Below are 21,495 nucleotides of genomic sequence, written 5' to 3' on the forward strand. Positions count from 1 at the left end.
GCCAGGTCTGATGTTCGTGACTTTATTATTTTGACAAAGTGGACCCCGTTTCATAACAATCTAGAGAAGATCTATGGATAGAGTCCATATACAAGCGACAGAAAACACTCAAATAATAGAAATGTTTTGTGAAAATTGTAAATGGATGCTTAATCATTCACAGGTTGAGTTCGTAAAGGAGTGGACTGTGCGTGTGTATATGGTGCCATACAGACTTGTCGATTACTTCAGAGCTCTCTACAGATTGGCGTACCTATAGAAAGTAGAGCTAGTCAGCTCTCTACAGATTGGCGTACCTATAGAAAGAGCTAGTCGGCTCTCTACAGATTGGCGTACCTATAGAAAGTAGAGCTAGTCAGCTCTACAGATTGGCGTACCTATAGAAAGTAGAGCTAGTCGGCTCTCTACAGATTGGCGTACCTATAGAAAGTAGAGCTAGTCAGCTCTACAGATTGGCGTACCTATAGCAAGTAGAGCTAGTCGGCTCTACAGATTGGCGTACCTATAGAAAGTAGAGCTAGTCGGCTCTCTACAGATTGGCGTACCTATAGAAAGTAGAGCTAGTCAGCTCTACAGATTGGCGTACCTATAGCAAGTAGAGCTAGTCGGCTCTACAGATTGGCGTACCTATAGAAAGTAGAGCTAGTCGGCTCTCTACAGATTGGCGTACCTATAGAAAGTAGAGCTCGTCAGCTCTACAGATTGGCGTACCTATAGAAAGTAGAGCTAGTCAGCTCTACAGATTGGCGTACCTATAGAAAGTAGAGCTAGTCAGCTCTACAGATTGGCGTACCTATAGAAAGTAGAGCTAGTCAGCTCTACAGATTGGCGTACCTATAGAAAGTAGAGCTAGTCAGCTCTCTACAGATTGGCGTACCTATAGAAAGTGGAGCTAGTCATTTGACACTGGGGGGGTTGTTCATCTGGCCCGGGTTACCCCGGTGGGAGGAGTTTGAATTGGGTGAAAAGTGACTGCCCCCCGGGCTTGAGCCAGGTACCCCGCTATGGCCAATGGCAAAGTCAGCTCAAAACAAAAGTGACGTAATTAAGCACATGGAGTGATGCGTAGGATTATGTGATTGTTTTCTTAATGCTTTATCAGAATTAAAACTAGTTCATTTTCTGGCAAAGAGATGTATGTTTCTGGACGATGCACCATGCTGCCTTGTTGACAACATGACCGAGCTGCGCAGATTACTGTTAGATCTGAGAAGGGTGCTCCTCCCTCCCAGCTTTCGCCCGATGATGTGACGGGCCGTTGCCCGGTTCAACCCGGGCCAGCGTAATAAAACTCCCTCAATGTAAAGAACAGTAGCCCTGGTGCTGAACTGTTTCTGCGTTCAACTGCACTGTTGCCTATTAAAGTGAGACAAAAGTGATCTAAATCCAAAACACTAACTAACCAAATGGAAGGTAAACAACACAATGATGCACAGCTTTGAGTGACATGAAAAAAACATGAGACTATTTCAATGCAACAGTAGGTGAAAATAAATGGGTGGGATAGGATGTTTGAGAGCATTGCATTACAATATAAATATAGTCATTCTGCATACAGTACATTCTGCTGTCCGCAATACTGTCAACACACATTGCCAGGGATGTACTTTACCCTCAATTACGATGCAAACACCTGCATGAATAAAAGCAAACTCATTCCGTGGCACAGCTCTTACAATGAAACAATCTTTACCATAGTTCTTGTACATTTTCAAATCCATTTTCTTTTCATGACCTGTCATATGATCTCCTCCAGATCGCTTTGCCTGTCCCAGTCAGGTGGTTGTTCCATTGGCAGCCCTGCTATGTCCTCAAACACTGGGGCGTAGGTGTGGAAACACACACACATGTTCAGGAGCTGCTCCCAGTGTTGAGGGGAATCTTCAGAGTCGGCCGTCCTAGTCCTGTACTGGGCCTGAGAGGGGGGCACAGGCAGGCTCTCCACTGGTTCTCTGGGGGTGGTTATCAGTGTCCGCTCCTGTAACAAGCCCTGGGCGCTTAGTAGAGCGAAGTCCCTGTCAAAGTCGACCTCTGAGCAGGTAAAGGAGCTGTGGGTGTTGCTGTCCATCCCTCTGTTTATCCCTCTGGTAGGTCTGCCAGGCCTGGGCCATTGAGCCAGCTGATGTAACTGAACACCCACAGGGCTGTTCAGCTTCCTCACCTCCTCCACAGAGAGACAGTGAGGAGGACCCCTCAGCCCTGGCACTACCAACCTCCCGGGGAAGCGCTGCTCTTCATCAGCTACCTGGCTCAGCGGCCCACTGGCCATACCACATCCTCCGTCTCTGGAGACTCTTTGGTCAGGGTGTGTCAGGGGCCTCTGCCACAGCTCCACTGGCCTCTCTTGGTCATCTGGATTTGGGGAATCTGGCGTTTTCTTCTGACATCCCCTCAATCCTCCCCTCACCCCAGTCTCTGTCCTCTCCCAATCTGTGTTGTAGAGAGACCCAGTGAGCCTTAGAGAGCCAGTGTCAGATTGGAACACACTGTAGACACTGTCTATCTCGTAGTATTCCAGCTCCTCACTGTGTCCACCAGCCTCCACACCTGGCCTGGCTGTACTGTAGCCGTCCTGGACAGCCTCCCTCGGTTTGTCCGCCCGGATCCCGTCAGGTGGCTTCCCTCTCACCGCAGGTACAGAACTAATGGTCCTCGAGCCTTCAAAACAAAACGCTCCGTTGTCCGTCCCTTCCTCTCCGCGTTGCGGTGAGCCACTCTCAGCCTGACGCTTCTGTGGCCGGTGGCAGCAGGCGTTAGCATTGCGTCTCCCCAGGCAGAGGAACACACCCAGGCCCAGGCAGAGGAGGAAGGAGGTGATGGGGAGAACCACGCCGATGACCCACAGAGGTGCGGAGGGGCCCCTGAGGGCCTCCTTATCAGAACACACTCCTGCTCCTCCCCGGAAGTCCTCTGGTGGAGGGGAGGAGCAGAGCTCACAGGAGCCAGCCGTGAGGCAGATACAGGAGCTGTTCCTAGTGCCAGCCGAGCCACCGCAGGCTGGAGCAGTGGGACAGGGCAGAGAGAGGCAAGGTAGTATGGCGTTGGTGGGGACATCCTCAGGGCAAGTGGTGGAAACACAGGAGCCTGGATGTACCAGAGGAAATGTGTGTTACAGTATGGACAGGTAAGAGGAGGAGCCTATCTGTTAGATTTAATGTGTGTGTGTCAGTGACTCACAAGAGGGAACACAGGAGCCTGGGGACTCACAACTGGACTGAAGCAGGGTAGAACTGGGCCAAACCTCCACTATCAGACTGTAGCCGCTGACTGGCAGGAAATGGCCATTGTATCGGACATACTCCACACAACCAGAGAACCCTACTGAGGGGAGACAGAGGAAACATACTTGCCTGATCCCAAAACATGCCCCTAACTGCTAACCCCCTAGGTAGTTGTGTAGATCTTTTTTAAACTGGACGTAAATCAATATGGTATGTAATTTCTCCACTTTGCCTTCAAAGAGGTCAAGTGTATTTCTGAGATGGGAGTTCATCACTTTATTTATTTTTTGACAAGACAGATATAAGTAAAGATTGAGTGAAGCACAGACAGTTGGCAGACCCGGGGCTTGAACCCCCGTCGCTAAGGGGGAAACGAGTTCAGAGTCGGGAGCTTAGACTGCTACACCAGACACTCCAGCACAATAATGTGCATTTTTGACCATATTGCAACACCTATCCAATCCACTCGGATCTATGAAACTACATAGGAGGTAGGATTTGGGATTGGCTGTACATCTTCACACTGCAGGTCATGACACATGAACACTTAATACCCTGAGAACACAATTACAGTAATACACTGCTAATGAATACACAGCTCAGCAGTATGTCATTGACTGACAAACTGAAAGGTATTCCGATCCGGGGTGAAGTCTAGGATTTCCCTTCCCAATTCTAACCTTAACCATTAGTTGGGAAAATGCTAAACTGACTGAAGATCAGCATCTAAGGGCAACTTCATCCTACACCATTTCTTCCAACCTGGGTGCTTGATTCTCGTGTCTCGGGGTGGTGGTGGAGTTGCTCCAAGGACGATCTTCTCCACATTGACAGCACTTAGGTCCAGAACTCCATCATTGCTGGTGTTCGTGACTGTCTGGCCATCCATCAGAAGGACAGTGCTCTGTCCAACTGTGGAAAGATGGAGGACATGCCAGTCCCCGTCCGCCATGCTGGTCTCTGAGGCTATCTAGCATGATAAATAATGATATTTAGGTGAAAGCACCGACAGCTAACACATATATTGAGAAAGAGGCCCATGCAGGAATTGAACCCCAACTCTGGTGGAGCACCATGCTCCAACGCCGGTGGTTACCTCTGAGAGGACGTCTGACCTTCTGTCTCTGGAGACGTACAGAAGGTTTCCATCCATCACCTGAACGTGTCAACGGAAACTTGGTTTAGAATACGGACAGCTAAGAGTTAACACTTTACTCCGGAAGTGCAGACTCCAACAGAACTCTGAATGTATAGTACATTTGGAAAGTATTCAGATCCCTTGACTTTTTACACATTTTGTTATGTTACAGCCTTATTCTAAAATGTATTAAATCGTTGTTTCCCCCAATCTACACACAATACCCCACAATGACAAAGCAAAAACCGTTTTTTTTCGCACCAAGGCTCTTCCTAGAGCTAGGCAAACTGAGCATTCGGGGGAGCAGAGCCTTTGTCAGGGAGGTGACCAAGAAGGTGACCGATGGTAACTCTGACAGAGTTCCTCTGTGGAGATGGTTGTCCTTCTGGAAGGTTCTCCCATCTTTGCAGCACTCCACCAATTAGGCCTTTATGGTAGAGTAGCCAGACGGAAGCCACTACTCAGTAAAAGGCACACGACAGCCCGCTTGGAGTTTGCCAAAAGGCACCTAAAGGACTCTGACCATGAGAAGCAAGACTCTCTGCTCTGATGAAGCATTTTGGTGGCAGCATCATGCTGTGGGTGTGTATTTCAGCGGCAGGGACTGGGAGACTAGTCAGGATCGAGGGAAAGATAAATGTAGCAAAGTACAGAAAGATTCTTGATGAAAACCTGCTCCAGAGCACTCAGGCCCTCTGACTGGGGAAAATAAAGTTGATGACCTACTATTAAGATTATCCTACCAACGGGACATCCTATGTTTCACTGAGACGTGGCTGAACGAAGAAACAGACCATATAGAGCTGGCGGGATTTTCTATGCACCGGCAGAACCGAGATGCTACCTCTGGTAAGATGAGGGGTGGGGGTGTGTGTCTTTTTGTTAATAACAGCTGGTGCCCAATGTCTAATATTAAAGAAGTCTCAAGGTATTGCCCGTCTGTGGTAAAGTACCTTATGATAAGCTGTAAACCACACTATCTACCAAGAGAGTTCTCATCTGTATTATTCGTAGCCGTCTTTTTACCACCACAAAGCGAAGCTGGCACTAAGACCGCTCTCTCCCTCAATGTGAGCAAGACAAAGGAGCTGATCGTGGACTACAGGAAAAGGTGGGTGTAACAGTCCCTCATTAATATTGACGGGGCTGTCGTGCATCACCAACGAACAATCATGGTCCAAACACACCAAGACAGTCATGAAAAGGGCACTACAAAATATTTTCCCCCTCAGGAGACTGAAAAGAATTGGCATGGGTACCAAAATCCTCAAAAGGTTCTACGGCTAGGCCTCCCGGGTGGCACAGTGGTCTAGGGCACTGCATCGCAGTGCTAGCTGTGCCACTAGAGACTCTGGGTTCGAGCCCAGGCACTGTCTCAGCCGGCCGCGTCCGGGAAGTCCATGGGGCGACACACAATTAGGGATATCCTTGTCTCATCGCGCACTAGCGACGCACTAGCGACGCCTGTGGCGGGCTGGGCGCAGTGCGCGCTAACCAGGTCGCCAGGTGCACTGTGTTTCCTCCGACACATTGGTGCGGCTGGCTTCCGGGTTGGATGCGCGCTGTGTTAAGAAGGGGGACGCATGGCTGTTTTCTCTGCTACCGCACGGCAAGCGGTACTGGAGCGCCAAGTCTAGGACCAAAAGGCTTCTCAACGGCTTCTACCCCCAAGCCATTAGACTGCCGAACAATTCATAAAAATCGCCACCGGACAATTTACATTGACACCCCCCCTCTTGTACACTGTTGCTACTCGCTGTTTGTTTGTTACCTATGCATAGTCACTTCACCCCCACCTATATGTACAGATTACCTCAACTAGCCTGTACCCCTGCACATTGACTCAGTACCGGCGCCCCCTGTATATAGCCTCGTTATTGTGTTACTTTTTATTATTACTTTTTATTTTAGCCTACTTGGTAAATATTTTCTTCTTCTTGAACTGCACTTGGTTAAGAGCTTGTAAGTAAGCATTTCACGGTAAAGTCTACACTTGTTGTATTCGGCGCATGTGGCAAATAAAGTTTGATTTGATTCGGGGCGAAGGTTAAGCTTCCAACAGGACAACGACCGTAAGGACACAGTCAAGACAACGCAGGAAAGGCTTCGGGACAAGTCTCTGAATGTCCTTGAGTGGCCCGGCCAGAGCCCGTACTTGAACCAGATCTAACATCTCTGGAGAGACCTGAAAATAGCTGTGCAGCGACGCTCCCCATCCAACCTGACAGAGCTTGAGAGGATCTGTAGAGTAGAATGGGAGAAACTCCCCAAATACAGGTGTGCCAAGCTTCTAGCATTATACCCAAGAATACTCGAGGTTGTAATCACTGCCAAAGGTGTTTCAACATAATACTGAGTAAAGGATCTGAATGATTATGTAAATGTGATCTGTTTTTTGTTTTTTTACAAATTTGCAGAAGTTTCTAAACAAGAGTTTTTGCATGGTCATTATGGGTATTGTGTGTAGATTGATGAGGGAAAAAAACTAATCAATTTTAGAATAAGGCTGTAACATAAAATGTGGAAAAAGTGAAGGGGTCTAAATACTTTCCGAATACAGTGTATAGGATTCATCCCAAATGGCACCCTATTGACTTTATAGTGCACTACTTTTGACCATGGCTCATAGTGCTCTGTCAAAAGTAGTGCACTACAGAATAGGGTGCCATTTGGAACCACAGATCACCCAAAGAATGTCATTTAAGAAGCTCCTCCCCTCCATTGCAAACTCAATTTTCCGTGTCCTATAACTAAACTGTCTACAGTGGCAAGAAAAAGTTTGTGAACCCTTTGGATTTACCTGGATTTCTGCATAAATTGGTCATCAAATTTGATCTGATCTTCATCTAAGTCACAACAATAGACAAACGGTGTGCTTAAACTAACAATACAGATATTGTATTTTTCTTGTCTATTTTGAATAAATCATATAAACATTCACTGTGTAGGTTGTAAAAAGTATGTGAAACCCTAGGCTAATGACCTCCAAAAGCTTATTGGAGTCAGGAGTCAGCTAACCTGGAGTCCAACCAATGAGACGAGATTGGAGATGTTGGATAGCGCTGCCTTTCCCTATAAAAAAATTTGAGTTTGCTATTCACAAGAAGCATTGCCTGATGTGAACCATGCCTCGAACAAAAGAGATCTCAGAAGACTTAAGATGAAGACTTTTTGAGTTGCATAAAGCTGGAAAGGGTTACAAAAGTATCTCTAAAAGTCTTGATATTCATCAGTTCACGGTAAGACAAATTGCCTATAAATTGAAAAAGTTCAGGACTGTTGCTACTTTCCCTAGGAGTGGCCATCCTGCAAAGATGACTGCAAGAGCACAGCGCAGAATGCTCAATGAACTTAAGAATCCTAGTGTCAGCTAAAGACTTACAGAAATCTCTGGAACACGCTAACATCTCTGTTGACGTGTCTACGATACGTAAAACACTAAACAACAATGGTGGTCATGGGAGGACACCGCGGAAGAAGCCACTGCTGTCCAAAAAAACATTGCTGCAAGTCTGAAGTTTGCAAAAGAGCACCTGGATTTTCCACAGGGCTACTGGCAAAATATTCTGTAGACAGATGAAACTACAGTTTAGTTGTTTGGAAGGAACATGCAACACTATGTGTGGAGAAAAAATGGCACAGCACACCAACATCAAAACCTCATCCCAACTGTAAAGTATGGTGGAGGGAGCATCGTGGTTTGGGGCTGTTTTGCTGCTTCAGGGCCTGGACAGCTTGCTATCATCGAGGGAAAAATAAATTCCCAAGTTTATCAAGACATTTTGCAGGAGATGGTTAGGCTATCTGTCCACCAATTGAAGCTCAACAGAAGTTGGGTGACGCAACAGGACAACGATCCAAAACACAGAAGTAAATCAACAACAGAATGGCTTCAACAGAAGAAAATACGCCTTCTGGAGTGGCCCAGTCAGAGTCCTGACCTCAACCTGATTGAGATGCTGTGGCATGATCTCAAGAGAGCAGTTCTGAACTGAAACAGTTTTGTAAAGAGGAATGGTCCAAAATTCCTCCTGACCGTTGTGCAGGTCTGATCCGCAACTACAGAAAATGTTTGGATCAGGTTATTACTGCCAAAGGAGGGTCAACCAGTTATTGAATCCAAGGGTTCACATACTTTTTCCACCCTGCACTGTGAATGTTTACACGGTGTGTTCAATAAAGACATGAAAACATATAATTTTGTGTGTTATTTATTTAAGCAGACTGTGTTTATCTATTGTTGTGACCTAGATGATCGGATCGGATCAAATTTGATGAAATCCAGGTATTTCCAAAGGGTTCAGATACTTTTTCTTGCCCCTGCACATTCAAATTCTCTGAACACATACCGGTGTTAACATTATCGGTATTTCACTGAGAAATATCTCTAATCTCACATGAAAGTCTCATGTGCGGCAGGTAGCCTAGTGGTTAGACCGTTGGACTAGTAACCGAACGGTTGCAAGATCGAATCCCCCAGCTGACAAGGTAAAAAAATCTGCCGTTCTGCCGCTGAAGAAGGCAGTTAATTATTATAAAAAAAGAATAATAAATGTGCAGCTCACCCTGAGCTCAAAGTGTCCTTTCCTTCCCAAAACGAACAGCAACACTGCGTCTCTCTCCACCGTCTTCACCTTGACTTCTATCTCAGAGAGATCTCTGCTGGTCTCTGTCTGTCCTCTGTCTTCATCCAGCAGGTCTCTCAGCTGCTGCTCTCTCCTGTAGCTCTCTCTGACCACATATTCTATGTAGCCGCTACTGCCCAGCCGTAACACATGCTCCTCGGAAATCTCTGTCCGAAATAAAATACTTAGTCAGTGGAGCTGCGAGTCATTGAACAGGTTGGTCACACCATGAACAGAAGCACAGTCAGGTTTAGTGGTACTGTCGTACCAGGAAGGCTGGGGTTAATTTGGTTTTTAATTCAGTCAATTCAGGGAGTAAATTGTGTAAATTGCCCATTGTTTTTGATAAATGTTTTTTTGAATTGAAAGTGGAATTGTCCCCATGTGTGTAGGCCAGTACCTGTGTTACAGGTGGTTCCAGTGTAGTGGTGTGTACACTGACAGATGTAGTGAGACCAGAGGTCCTGGCACACTCCTCCGTTCAGACACGGACCACTGAGACACGGAGACACTGCTGCTCGAGGACACCTAGTGACCATACCATCCATTGGTTATACTGTATGTTAACTGTCAATAGGACTATACCATCTATCTGTTGTACTGTATGGATTCCCTCATCTGACTTAAGATTTTGACAACAATAGGTGGCTCCTCTACAGCTACGACAACTGTTACATCCCACCATTTTAGGCTAAATCCTGAATGGCACCCTTTACCTATATAGTACACTTATTTTGGTCCCACAGAGGATGTAAATCTGAGCTCATACCTCTCCAAGAAGTTGTAGGCCGCCAGAGCTTTGGTAAGCCCTAAAGGTATACCATTTACTTTCATGTTTCTCACACAGCCAACAAAGTCATGAGTCTGGACTTGACCAGGACGCAGCAGAACAGACTCAATAGACCTGACTCCCCCAAACGTCATGTTACTGCCGCCAACGTCCAGGGTCCTGGGAGGGACAGCAGGGACCAAGAACACAATGTTGTAAGTGAGAATGAATAAAACACATTGATATGACATTAAATTAAACACAACCCAAATAAACTCGGCAAAAATAGAAACGTCCCTTTTTCAGGATCCTGTCTTTCAAAGATAATTCTTAAAGATCCAAATAACTTCACAGATCTTCATTGTAAAGGAAACACTGTTTCCCATGCTTGTTCAATGAAAATGCACCTGTGGAACGGTCGTTAAGACACTAACAGCTTACAGACAGTCGGCAATTAAGGTCACAGTTATGAAAACTTAGGACACTAAAGAGGCCTTTCTACTGACTCTGAAAAACACCAAAAGAAAGATGCCCAGGGGTCCCTGCTCATCTGTGTGAATGTGCCTTAGGCATGCTGCAAGGAGGCATGAGGACTGCAGATGTGGCTAGGGCAATAAATTGCAATGTCCGTACTGTGAGACGCCTAAGACAGCTCTACAGGGGAGACAGGACGGACAGCTGATCGTCCTCACAGTGGCAGACCACGTGTAACAACACCTGCACAGGATAGGTACATCCGAACATCACACCTGCCGGACAGGTACAGGATGGCAACAACAACTGCCCGAGTTACACCAGGAACGCACAATCCCTCCATCAGTGCTCAGACTGTCCGCAATAGGCTAAGAGAGGCTGGACTGAGGGCTTGTAGGCCTGTTGTAAGGCAGGTCCTCACCAGACATCACCGGCAACAACGTCGCCTATGGGCACAAACCCACCGTCGCTGGACCAGACAGGACTGGCAAAAAGTGCTCTTCACTGACTAGTTGTGGTTTTGTCTAACCAGGGGTGATGATCAGATTTGCGTTTATCGTCGAAGGAATGAGCGTTACACCGAGGCCTGTACTCTGGAGCGGGATCGATTTGGAGGTGGAGGGTCCGTCATGGTCTGGGGCGGTATGTTCACAGCATCATCGGACTGAGCTTGTTGTCATTGCAGGCAATCTCAACGCTGTGCGTTACAGGGAAGACATCCTCCTCCCTCATGTGGTACCCTTCCTACAGGCTCATCCTGACATGACCCTCCAGCATGACAATACCACCAGCCATACTGCTTGTTCTGTGCGTGATTTCCTGAAGACAGGAATATCAGTGTTCTGCCATGGTCAGCGAAGAGCCCGGATCTCAATCCCATTGAGCATGTCTGGGACCTGTTGGATCAGAGGGTGAGGGCTAGGGAGGTGGGTTTAATATCTCACAGTAAGAACTGGCAAATCTGGTGCAGTCCATGAGGTGGAGATGCACTGCAGTACTTAATGCAGCTGGTGGCCACACCAGATACTGACCGTTACTTTTGATTTTGACCCCCGCTTTGTTCAGGGACACATTATTATTCAATTCCTGTTAGTCACATGTCTGTGGAACTTGTTCAGTGTATGTCTCAGTTGTTGAATCTTGTTATGTTCATAGAAATATTTACACAATGTTAAGTTTGCTGAAAATAAACGCAGTTGGCAGTGAGAGGACGTTTCTTTTTTTTCTCCTGAGTTTATAATGTAATAATGAGTAGTGGAGTACCTTTTGGAGCCAATGCCATTACTTTGAGAGAGACAAAATCCAGTAGCCTTCACATCAGGACAGTGGTCCACTTGTAGAGAGCCTATCTGTAAGATGAAAACAAAAATAAGTGTGTGCGTGCATATGTGTGTGTGTTTATGTCTGCATGTACCATATGTGTTTATGTCTGCATGTACTATTAACGTGTGTGTGCGTGTGTGGGCCGCGCACACGCATGCCCTTGGGACTCACATTTCCTATCCTCCTGACAGTGATGCTGTGAAAGCGTCCATCAGCCACCTGCCTTTCCGTCTGCAGACGGACAGCTCCAGAGCCCAGGTCGTATGAGAGACGGACCCTCCCCTTCACAACCTCCAGTGCCAGGTACTCTACACTGCCCGAGCCTGATACCATGGTCAAGGACCATAAAGGAACATTTATTTTTGTTGGTGTTATCCTCAATAGTTTTACAACAATACAACGTTATTGTCCATTAATTACACCAAATCACAAAAATGTGTTTTCTGCTCCATTCTCAATCCCCCCCAGACAGCACACATCAAACACAGAGTTTTTAAATGCAGTGTTTCACTGTGTAGTTTTTACACTTAGTTTTTTATTAATAGAAAATAAGTCAAACCAATCCATCTACCTGCAGGGTTATACAGCAGCAGGCTGTTCTGCTGCAACGTGGCCAGCTCCAGGGAGATGAAGTTACTCCTGGGATCTAGAGGAGGAAACTCCATATAGGACAACTCCTCAAAGCCATAGCTGTCCTCTTCGCAGTGGATGCCACTCACACCTGAGGGAGAAGACAAAGGCAAATCTAGAACTAACAAGAAACCTGAAAATCATTGTGAGAGGAGGATCAGGACTGACATTTTGTAGGGATTCAAAGAAATCCTTTCAGCATTCTGATGACTCATTTTAAGGACTGAGCACCCATTCAGTAGCCTCGCAAGCCGCCTGATCTCACGAGTTTACATTAATGGTTCGCTACACCGTGTAGCAACAACAATTAAGTCAAGTGTATGTATGTTGGTGTGACAAGCGTTTACAGCTAGTTTAATGCCAGGTCGACATAATAACCACAAATACAATCATATGAGTGACTTAACCAATGTGCTGCCCAGCCTGGACAAGAAGTGTGTACGTTAACAGCTTGTATCATTTCTCACCAAAAGGGCAATGACATGTGTATCCTGTCAGACCATTGGTGCAGTTGCCTTGGAAACAAGGTGCTGATGCGCAGTGGTTAACGGAATGCTCACAAAAGTCTCCTGAAAAGAACAACGGGTCAAAGAGTTAACACTCCAAATCCTCTCTCTCTCTCTGTTTTCAGACAAATGTCAAAAATAATTCCGTACAGTATTTGGAATTGCTACAGTACTGTTTGTGTGTAAAGCCATTGTAGAATGCCGGTGTTCATCTGACATCTTAGTGTTGTGATAACAATTTGTCTATTAGTAAGTTGATCTGAGAATTGGAACCTCCAATTCTCAACCCTCAGTTTTAACATGAATTTGCCGTGACTGGATTACATGCATTATAGAGTCAATGTTGAGATTCAGGTTCAATATGACTTACCCTCATATCCAGGACTACAGTCACAGTGAACCCCATCCTCCGTGTTCAGGCACGTCCCTCCATGTTGACAGTGAACCCCCAGGCAAACATCCAGGTCAGCTGAGCAGTACAGGCCAGAGAAGCCCCTCCTACAGTGGCAACGGAACCCTCCTGGGTTATTAACACACACGCTCTGTTTCTCGCAGGGTCTCTCGTCACACTCATCCACGTCTAGTTCACACAGGGTGCCGGCGAAGCCCGCTGAACACAAACAATTAAAGATCTCATTCTGCGGCGACACAAAGATGACCGACGGGCTCTCCAGGACGAACACCTCTGGGCCGATGTGGACATTTTTGTTGCAGGTGGCGCCGTTCAGACAGGGGTTGACGAGGCAGGGGTCGCTGGTGATGTAGGACAGAGTGATGTTGCTTTGAGCCTCCAGGAGTTTCTGGTGGGCAGCAGAGATACTGCTGGCGACCTCTCCATTCAGGTACTGACCGTTGTAACTCTTCACCGCAGCCAGGAGCAGGACTTTATCACCTGTAGGCTTAATCCCAAACATGTGAGTCTTGGAGGCCTGCAGGTTGAACAGGCTGTCCAGGGCTTTGACAAACTTCAAATAATTGAGAGACAAGAAGTCTTCGACCGAGGTGGACGCCACATAGAACAGTATACAGCTGTCCATAGAAGCGTTGGTGAAGCCTTTGTAGTTCACGTAGATACTGTTGTTAACGGGAGGGTGGAGGTGGTCGGTGGCCTCAATTGTGATGTTGTACGTAGCTTCTCCCTGGTATGGAGAAGACCAGATATCGCAGGTGCCGTCAGGGATCGTGAACATGTTAAGAGGTCCGTTTCTGATGCTGCAGTTAAACGTGTCCACCACATCCTGGTCCTCGGGTCTGACGTCGCCGATGAAGCCGCCGGGGAAGGCACTGCCATAGTACTTCACCTCGATGTAGACGTTCCTCGGGACCGATGGGTTATCGTTCTCATCCTCGACTCTGACGTTAAACATCGTGGTGGAGGACAGCGGAGGAGTCCCTGCGTCACTGATTACCACCGACAGATGAAACACAGAGTTGACCTCCCGGTCCAGAGGTCTGGAGGTGGAAAGGACTCCATCAGAAGTTAGGGTGAAGCTCCTCCCTGAGGCAGGCTGGACGATCCAGTAGGAGAATGGCTGGTTGGGAGGTAGATCAGCATCAGAGGTGTTGAGCCTGGCCACTATGGTACCAGCAGGCTGGTTCTCCTTCACCTGTCCATGTATGGTGACTAATGTGGGGGCGTTGTCATTAACGTCAGTAATGGTCACCACAATTTGAGCAGTCCCAGTGGCTGGCGGAGAACCCTGGTCTGTGGCTGTCACAGTCAGGTTGTATAGGGGCCACAGTTCTCTGTCCAGGGGGGCACTGACAGACACAAGTCCACTGACAGGGTCTACAAAGAAGGATGAGTTGACATTTCCATCCGGGATGCTGTAGGAGAAGCGGCTCCACTCTGGGACAGAGTCCTGGTCCAGGGCAACCACTCTGATAACAGAATTCCCCACAAGGCTGTCCTCCCTGATCTCCGCACTGTAGAGCCCCGAGGAGAACTCTGGTGGGTCGTTAATGTCCACTATATTGATGTGGACCAAGGCTTCGTCCACGTCTAGCCCTGTGATGACGCCTCGGTTCTTAGCTAGGATTCTCAGGGTGACATGGCTGTAGCCCTGCTTCCTCAGATCAGCGGTGATGTAGATCTCTCCGCTCTGTTCATCTACGTCGAAGCCTGTCCATCGGCTTTGTCCAATAAGCAGGTAGAAGACCAGTCCGTCCAGGCCTTCGTCAGAGTCAGTGGCGGTTACCTTGCCAACTCTAGTTCCAATAGATACATTCTCGGAGACTGACAGGTTGAACTTGTGCTGCAGGAACGCTGGGCTGAACTCGTTGACTCCTGAGACTTGGATATTAACGTGCGCGATGCTGAATGAATGGCGGTTTTCTGCGTCTGAGGCCTTGACAGTTATTTCGAAGGACCGCTTGAGCTCAAAGTCAAAGATATCCAGAGTGGTGACAGTGCCGTTCCTGGAGTCGATGGCAAACTGGCCAGAGTGTCCACTGGCCATCAGTGAGTAGATGATATATGCATTGGCGCTTGAGTCTGCATCGGTAGCACCGACCTGGAGGACCGGTGTCCCAACCGCAGAGTTCTCCAGCACTGAGGCTGTGTACTGTGACAATGTGAAGACCGGAGGGTTGTCATTCACGTCACTGACATTCACGGTCATGATTACCGTCCCAGTCTTAGAGATCCAGCCTCCGTCTTTGACGGTGATCTGAATACGATAAACTCCTTGTTTCTCATAGTCCAGCCTTTCGACTAGGGTAATCAACCCTGACCTCTGTCCTAAAGAGAACGGTGAATATTTGTTTCCTGACGTTATAGAGTATGAGAGCACACCATTGACACCATCGTCTCCGTCTTCGGCCTGGACTTTCCCAATGACTGACCCCACTAGCAGATCCTCAGGGACGGAGAAGGTAACATACATCTCTGAAAACTGCGGGGAAAACTGATTCTCTCCTGTAACATCAAATTGAACAACAGCCTGTGATGAGAGAGGAGGGAACCCCTGGTCCTTTGCTGTAACTATGAGCATCAACAGTGAGTTAATGCTTTGCCTCAATGTCCTATTAAGCATCAGTCTCCCATCGTCCATGTTTATTACAAAAAAATCTGATGCGTTACCTCCGGCAAGACTGTATTCTATAGTAGTGTTGCTTTTGCTGCGATTGGAGTCCCGGTCCACGGCTGTTAGCCGCACCACCTCGGTTCCCATGGTAATGTTAAAGGGGATGGACAGGAGAGGCGGGAAAGGCAGGAAGCTGGGAGGGAAGTGGTTATACTGAACAACGGTTACAATGACCATGGAGTTACTGTATGAACGAACATTGCCACAGTCAGAGGCTACAACCGTAATACTAAAGCTCAGAGAGGCAGACTGATGTAGTAAAGATATGGGTTGCTTGGTGAGAATATCCCCAGTAGACGCATTGACCCAGAAGTGCTCACTGGGAGGGTCGATCAGATACACAATCTGACTGTTTTGTCCCAGGTCAGCATCCATAGCGAGAACTCGCATAACAAATACTTCCTGGGCCCTGGTCTCAGTGACAGTAGCGGTGTAGACCTGTTTAGTAAAGACAGGTTTGTTGTCATTAACATCGGTTACGTCTATTGTCACGTCTGTACTAATGGTCCAAGCTGAGTCGTTGGCAATGACTTTCACCACATAATGGTCCTGGGTCTCCCTGTCCAGGGACAGCAACACTGTTATACACCCACTAGTCTTATCAATACTGAAGGGAAGAACGTCATCCCTCTGGTCAATTATGGAATAAGTCATCACAGCATTGGCACCAATGTCGTCATCTGTTGAGACGATCTGTAAAATGGTGTGTCCGATAGGAGAATCCTCAGTTACCTCAGTGAAGAAGATCTGTGTAAACCGAGGTGCGTGGTCGTTTGTGTCCACAACCACCACTAGCATGACTGCAATGTCTTTATAGAAACTGTTGTTTTTGTCTGCCGCTACGATGGTTAAATTGTACTCAGGTATTTCTTCGCGGTCTAAACTCGTTGTTGTGCTCAGCATGCCATTTTCTGAGTCGATGGTAAAAACATGGTCAATGTTGTTCCGCTCTAAAATGCTGTACTGCACCTTTCCATAACTCCCAGAGTCCGCATCGATGGCGAGCACGTCACACACCCACGTCGCTGGAGAGTTCTCCAGTACCTCACACCTATATTCACGCTGAGTGAATTGCGGTGCGTTATCGTTCTCATCAGTGACATTTACGTGAATCTCTGCATAAGAAGAGAACGGTGGGGAGCCTGCATCTCTGGCCTCCACCAGCAGTAGAAACTCTTTGTTGGTCTCATAGTCCAGAGGGTGGTGGATGGTCAACTGGCCAGTGGCTTGGTGGAGGCGGAACAGGTGGTCAGAGTCTCCAGACACCAGGTAGAAGGAGACTGGACCTGCTCTGGAAGTCCCGGCTGAGACCAGAGCTACCAAGGTTCCCTCTGGGTCCTCTTCAGAGAGAGATGGTCTGAGAACATCTACACCAACTGTGGGGAACTCTGAGGCATTCTGGAATCTGGTAAGGAGAGAAAAAGAAGAAGAGGAAAATGCAGAGATGAGTTGGTGATGTGCCGGCTGGCAGGTCATCACCACAGTTAAAGAGCAACCCCCCCTTTATACAGACCTTCCCCACAACTCCCAAAGCAGACAAATACAGATTAGAACTTTGAACCTGATGGTAACAGTTGTTGTGTCAAATTTAGGATGGTCTCCCCCGTCTTCCACGTGCACGTTGATAGTGAAGTCGTTTGTCCCTGCGAGGGCACCAGTGGTGAAAATGGTTCCCCTGTGTGGGCTGATGAAGAACTGGCCAGTGTTCTGCCCGTATAAGAAGAAGTGAAGCTGTGCATTGATCCCTGAGTCCCCATCCACTGCTCTCACCGCACACACAACAGACCCTGCAGAACACGGGCACAAACAGCATTGAAACAAATCATAAAGACATTGTACACCTATCATAATCGCATTAATAAAGGGCATTTGTAATAATATGATTTACTTCGTTTTCCTTGTTTATCTATGATATCTAAAATGGCTGCTGTTACTAAACCCCCTCACCCGGAGCAGATCCAGCCGGCATGTTAGCCACATAGGGGCTGTGGAGGAACTGAGGCCAGTGGTCGTTGACATCCGCAACCAGGACAGACACCTGTACAGAGCTGGACAGCTGTGTGTGTGTGGGGTGTGTGTCCCTGGCCACCACAGTCAGTCTGTAGATTGCAACCGCCTCCCTGTCCAGCACGCCAGTGGTCAACAGCTCCCCAGACGTGTCCTCAATAGAGAAGGGTCCATCAGCACTCTCTATGGAGTACCTGGAATATAGGTAACCATCACATTACAGCAGTGAATCAAACAAGATCTGACCATATATTCTTTCTCAACTCCAGTGATGAGGATCCACAGGACTTCAGTCAAGGGAACTGTACCTTATTTGTCCATTGACACCTTCATCCGCATCATAGGCAGTGACCATGGCAAACACTGTGCCTGCAGGGCTATCCTCATAGACAATGGTGGTGTAGACCTCCTCACTAAACACTGGCCGGTTGTCATTCATATCGTCCACTACAACATGGACTGTCACAGTCCCTGTCAGAGGCGGCAAACCTGAAGAGAGCAAACAAAAGAACAATATCAACAGCAACAAAAAGATAAACAGCCTGCAGGTATTATGCTTTATTACTTGCTATAAGCATGTATGATTTTTTATTTTATTATTATTTTATTATTTTGTGATGTCTCGACAAACATAAAATAACATCTTATTCCATATTCATTACTGCTCAGAGATAGCTTAGCTAAATCCTACATCACACACAAATCACTGCAGCTGGATTTCACAATGTGATATACAGTGTACAATTTAGGTACAGCTCTCATGTGTATACATTATACTTGTAAAGCAGAAAAAACTGAGTTCTGATATTTCTTAAAGGAACAACATGTTTCCGTCATACGGAAGCAGAGATCCTGATCACCTGAGTCGACAGCCATGATGTCTAACTTGTAGAGAGATGTCACCTCCCTGTCCAGGCTCTGTAGTATGTGAAAGGTGCCGTTTGGCGACAGAGAGAAGAGACCCTCCCAGTCTCTATCTATGAAGTACCTCATCTGGCTGTTCACCCCTAGATCATCATCCCAAGCTGACACCTGGTCACAATTGGGGGGGGGTTAAGATATTACTGAAAGGCAACAGGTATAATATATTACTAATGTATTACTTGTATTGTATTCAACTCATGATACTACTGTATGTCATGTCATACTGTATGTCATGTGGCAATTGTTTAAACAGACTCAAAATGGCTAATAATAACTCAATCATCATTATGAGATTACACTAAATGACAAATCTTACAATGCATTATGGCCGCAATCAAAATTATATTGGTAACATGATGTGATTGTCTCCTGTCATAACATCAACCATAGCCTCTCGTGATAGACATATCGAGGAGCTGGCCAATGCACGATGTAAGAATTGGTTCTGTGTTCTGAGATGAGCTGCCACATCATCTGTTTGTTCATATGAAGCTGGAGGGTAGCTCAGTCAGATTACTCCAGGTCCTAACCAGGTCCTTATTATAATGACTTACCTAACTAAATAAGGGTTTAATAATAAACCAATAACCCTACCACAGCAGTTACCTGGTGGGTGAGCTGAGACGGGTCTCCACCGTTCTCCAACACATGGAGCGTCAGTGTGTCTGGAGAGAACAGTGGGCTGCAGTCATTGACATCTAGGACAGTGATGTTGACCACAGCAGTGGCTGACCTGGGCATGCTGCCCTGGTCCATGGCTGTGACGGCTAGCAGGTGAAAGGAGTCTCTCTCTCTGTCCAGCCTGTCTATCAGGGAGATGACACCTCGGACTGAGTCCACCAGGAACGGACTCCCCTGAGACAGCTGATAGCGCACCTGTCCATTTAGAGTTTAGAGTTCTTATTGGTCATGTTTGCAAAAACAGACAGACCTTTCAGAACATTAAAAACAAATACATGACCAGAAGTATGTGGACACCTGCTGGTCGAATATCTCATTCCAAAATCATAGGCATTAATATGGAGTTGATCCGCCCCCTATACAACAGCCTCCACTCTTCTGGGAAGGCTTTCCACTAGAAGTTGGAACATTGTTGCGGGGACTTGCTTCTGTTCAGCCACAAGAGCATTAGTGAGGTCAGGCACTAATGACGGGCGATTAGGCCTGGCTCGCAGTCAGCGTTCCAATTCATCCCAAAGGTGTTCAATGTGGTTGAGGTCAGGGCTCTGTGCAGGCCAGTCAAGTTATTCCACACCGATCTCGACAAAGCATTTCTGTATGGACCTCGCTTTGTGCCTGGGGGCATCGGCATGCTGAAACTGGAAAGGGCCTTCCCAAACTGTTTCCACAAAGTTGGAAGCACAGAATCACCCTTCACTGGAGCCAAGAGGCCTAGACTGGAACCATGAAAAACAGCCCCAGACCATTATTCCTCCTCCACCAAACTTTACAGTTGTCACTATGCATTCGGGCAGGTAGTGTACTACTGGCATCCGCCAAACCCAGATTCGTCCGTCGGACTGCAAGATGGTGAAGCTTGATTCATCACTCCAGAGAATGCGTTTCCACTGCTAGAGTCTAATAGTGGTGAGCTTTACACCACTACAGCTTGGCATTGCACATGGTGATCTTAGGCTTGTGTGCGGCTGCTCGACCATGGAAACCCATTTCATGAAGCTCCCGACGAACAGTTCCTGTGCTGACGTTGCTTCCAGAGACAGTTTGGAACTGAGGACAGACGATTTTCAGGCTCTACGCGCTTCAGCACTCGGCGGTCCCGTTCTGTGAGCTTGTGTGGCCTACTACTTTGCGGCTTCCATTTGCCAATAGCAGCACTTACGAATTGACTTGTTGGAAAGGTGTCATCCTATGACGGTGTCATGTTGATAGTCACTGAGCACGTCACTGAGGCCATTCGTTATTTTCAAAAATAATTTGACCCCCTTTGTCTCCCCAATTTCATGATTACAATCTTGTCTCACCTCTGCAACATGACCCACCAAGCCGCGCTTCTAAACACCTGCTTTCTTAATTTAGAAGAACCAATGTGTCGATGGAAACACTGTTCAACTGATGACCAAAGTCAGCCTGCAGGCGCCCGGCCTGCCACAAGGAGTCGATCGAGCACGATGAGCCAAGTAAAGCCCTCCTGGCCAAACCCCTATGGGACTCCTGGTCACGATCAGCAATGAGACAGCCTGGGATCGAACCCCAGGCTGTAGTGACACCGCAACACTTCAATGCAGTGCCTTAGTCCACTGCGCCACTCAGGAGGCCTCAGTGAGGCCATTCTACTGCCAATGTTTGTCTATGGAGATTGCAGGGCTGTGTGCTCGATTTCATACACTTGTCAGCAACAGGTGTTGCTGAAAGAGCCAAATCCACAAATTTGAAGGGGTGTCCACATACTTTTGTATATATAGTGTACATTAAATGTAATCCCAATACTCTTGTCTGACCCTGGGACAGCTCAAAGCTGCAACTGTCCATTAGACCCATTGTCTTTCTTGTGACCCTGGGACAGCTCATTGTACCACACCTGTCCATTAAAGCCAATGTCCCCATCCAGAGCACGGAGCTGCAACAGGCTGGTTCCTCTGGGGGTATCCTCTTGGACTGCCAGGCTGTAGTAGTTGTGTGTGAACTCTGGGTTGTGATCGTTGACGTCCTCTACATGCACTGCTAGGTTCATAGAGGAGGCCAGCGGAGGAGAGCCTCTGTCTGTGGCTGTCACAGTGACAGTCAGCGTATCCAACTGAATTTACATGACATTTACATTTCAGTCATTTAGC

At 47.3% G+C, this 21,495-nt stretch overlaps 1 protein-coding gene across 1 annotated transcript; it reads right to left on the reverse strand.

Moving 5' to 3' along the window:
* Position 1: 1 nt before the first annotated feature.
* Positions 2 to 18,266, reverse strand: LOC112216704 (protocadherin Fat 4). The gene is made up of 14 exons (XM_024376715.2): positions 18,088 to 18,266; positions 17,720 to 17,973; positions 13,057 to 17,559; positions 12,648 to 12,749; positions 12,122 to 12,271; positions 11,722 to 11,873; positions 11,491 to 11,576; positions 9,754 to 9,933; positions 9,385 to 9,512; positions 8,925 to 9,151; positions 4,318 to 4,377; positions 3,984 to 4,191; positions 3,178 to 3,321; positions 2 to 3,084 (listed from the first exon to the last, which is right to left on the reverse strand). Exons 3-14 carry the CDS (start codon positions 17,246 to 17,248, stop codon positions 1,739 to 1,741), a joined length of 6,975 nt encoding a protein of 2,324 aa, XP_024232483.1. The 5' UTR covers positions 17,249 to 17,559; positions 17,720 to 17,973; positions 18,088 to 18,266; the 3' UTR covers positions 2 to 1,738.
* Positions 18,267 to 21,495: the final 3,229 nt, after the last annotated feature.

The sequence above is a fragment of the Oncorhynchus tshawytscha genome, linkage group LG17 (genome assembly GCF_018296145.1).
Source record: "Oncorhynchus tshawytscha isolate Ot180627B linkage group LG17, Otsh_v2.0, whole genome shotgun sequence".
NCBI classification, from domain to species: domain Eukaryota; kingdom Metazoa; phylum Chordata; class Actinopteri; order Salmoniformes; family Salmonidae; genus Oncorhynchus; species Oncorhynchus tshawytscha.